General features: G+C 30.7%; 1 protein-coding gene across 1 annotated transcript; it reads right to left on the reverse strand.

The window, feature by feature from the left end:
• Positions 1-343: 343 nt before the first annotated feature.
• PTS3 (pterocarpan synthase) lies at positions 344-1,201 on the reverse strand. Its single transcript, NM_001371243.1, has one exon. It carries the CDS (start codon positions 1,094-1,096, stop codon positions 536-538), a length of 561 nt encoding a protein of 186 aa, NP_001358172.1. The 5' UTR covers positions 1,097-1,201; the 3' UTR covers positions 344-535.
• Between the last annotated feature and the right edge of the window lie 1,716 nt (positions 1,202-2,917).

The raw sequence follows: 2,917 nt of genomic DNA on the forward strand, positions 1-2,917 counted from the left end.
TACTATTAACTTATTTTTTATAATAAGAGCATTCAAACATATATAAAAATAGAGAGTTCTTATGGTGTCCCGAGAATTTTGGGGGTTTTGATATTATTAATTTGTTAATCAATCAAATTATATTTCATATTCTCATTAATTATTTTATTTTTTCAAATTAGTCCTTGATTATTGTTAATAAAAAATTTAATTTGTAATTTTTTAAATTAAAAATATGATTAAAGATAACTTTAAAAAGTCTAAACCCTAAAATCTCTTTAGTTACTTTCAACATTTTTTTATAAAAAAACCTTTTCTTAAAATATAAGGCCAAAACATTCAAATGAGTATTAGGGAGGGACTAGCTAACAATAAGGAAAAAGTTAAGAAGGAAACATCAGGGGGAGGGACTAGCTAACAATAATGTCAAGAAAATAACATTAGGGAATTTAGAACAAAGACCCAAAGAAATTTAAGTCTTATGCAAGGTGTTCTAAGCAGCTATCACCTATTTCACGAATACATCGTATTCCACTATAAAAGGGGTACGTAGGACTTAATAATGGTTGACGAATACATCGTATTCCACGATAGCATCTCCTTTGGTGAAATCAACAGAGTAAAACTTTGCCTGAGCGTAGCCACGTGCAAACCTAAAAGCCCCCGTGCCACCAACAATAGCCATTTCCCTAACAGGTTCACTCATGATCATGTTCCTCCCCAAAACACTGATGGTGCTTCCGTTGAACTCTCCATCGGTGAACGCCATCGTCATCACCATCATTAGCCCCATCTCTTCCTGCGATATTGAAGTGTAAATTCCTTGTGCCTTGCCCACAAGTTTCGAGTCATGATCGGGCCCCACGGTTAAAGGGTCATCCATCGCCACCACCGTTCCGAACGGAAGGGCATCCTTCGCTTTCCCGTTGGGCTCGGCGACAAACACCATGCTGGGCTTTGGGCCCGTCACGACATCATGGAAGAAGAAGTGTAGGTGGGTGAACTTCTCCTCGCGAAAACCCAGAAGCGTTGGGGTTAAACTTGAGTAGTAAGTGGCCGTGACTAGAGAGAAGAGTAATGAAAGGTTAAGGCAGATGAAGAAAGTGGATTTGGCCATATTGCTGGAGATGCCCTAAGAAAGCAAATAGCCCAGAGAGAGTGAAGAGTGATTTCCCGCTACTAGCTATAGGAATGCTTCTCGGACTCGATGTGAGAATCATTAAGTTGTGACAAACTATATATATAATACTCAGGGTTACTTAAACAATTATTTTCTAATACTGTAACTGAAGAATTCAATCAACACTAACTTTCCTATTATTTTCCCCCCAGCTAATAATGAAAAAACAAAAATCTGACACATGTCAAGAGGAAGAGATGTGTACGATACGATTGAAGTGATGCTGAATACCGCTGGGGAAAAAACAAGAGAAATAAGTTAATTAATTTTCTTTGCGAAAATGAAATATAAGAAAAACTTATGTGTATAAATTATATATATAATATTCTACTTCTTGATCTTAACAATGTTTAGTGTCTTATGTGAGCGTCTGTGCACATAAGAGGAAGAGATGTGTACATATTTTGCGAAATTGAAATATGAGAATGTATAGTGTCTTAAATGATGTGCACATGTATTCCGATTATTATAAGGTGAGTCTGCGCTCAAGAGATTTCCGTTCGTGCTGTAAGGTGGGTCTGCGGTCTGCATCTGCCCTTACCTTTTCATTAATTTATTAATCTGTTCCGTTATTCAAGTTCAAACATGTGCAACTTTCTTTGTTGAATTTTACACACAGGTGATGGCGCAATGGCAAATACCAATCACAAGTCTACACAGGTAAGTTCAGTTGCAGGAAAGCAAGATACTCATATATTAATAATAGATTTGTCCCTTTTCCACAACATGATAAACTTATTCTTTCTAGTATAAAATTTATTTAAAAGAAATAATATTATCAATATAAAATTTATAAATTTTATTTATAAAATTATAAAGTTCATATTGATAATATTACAATTAATTTTAAATAAAATTTATGCTATATACCAAAAATAAGTTTATTATGTTTATGTTAGATTAATCTAATAAATAATTATATTAACATAAGAAATTAATATATAAAGAATTTATTAATTTGTTAATATAATACATATTATTATTTATGGATATTTATATATAAAAAATTTATTAATTTGTTAATATAATACATATTATTATTTATGGATATTTATATAGTTATACTAATAATTTATTTTTTAGACAAAATTTATATTCACAAAAATTTATTAAAAAAACTAACTGTTAAGCTGCGAAATTTATTTTGTAAGTGAATAAAGCATGTACATAAGTGTTTGGTTCATTTTATTATTATATGAAAATAAGAAAATTTTCTATCATTTTATTTTTATTAAAAAATAAAAAACACTGATCAAAATAAAGATCAAATGCTAATTTGTTTTCCGGCGAATATTAATGATAATTTTTTGTTGCTTAAATATATTTTTATTTTCTTAAATTTGGAATTTGTCTTTTCAAGTCTTAATTTCAAATTAAAATTTATATATTTTAGTCTTTTAAATTTGTAAAATATATACTATTTTAATCCCTCTCAGAATGATTTTTGACAATAACTTTTCACGACAAGAGGGATAAAAAAAATATTACATATTCAAGAGATTAAAAATATATTTTATTTTTTTATAACTGAGAATTATCTTAAGATTTTATTTAATACTCAATTAGTCTAGGGTCAATCCATTTTGAGGTTAAATAATATTTCCATAAATCAAACTTCAGAATTATTACAAATAATATCTTCCATCGCCACAACGCTTCCAAACGGAAGGGCATCCTTCGCTTTCCCGTTGGGCTTGGCGACAAACACCATGCTGGGCTTTGGGGTCGTCACAACGTTATAGATGAAGAAGTGAAGGT

Source organism: Glycine max, chromosome 19 (assembly GCF_000004515.6).
Source record: "Glycine max cultivar Williams 82 chromosome 19, Glycine_max_v4.0, whole genome shotgun sequence".
NCBI lineage: Eukaryota > Viridiplantae > Streptophyta > Magnoliopsida > Fabales > Fabaceae > Glycine > Glycine max.

What these genes read in the sequence shown, in the direction of transcription:
- PTS3 (NM_001371243.1), bottom strand. Translation starts at nt 1,096, where the DNA reads ATGGCCAAATCCACTTTCTTCATCTGCCTTAACCTTTCATTACTCTTC.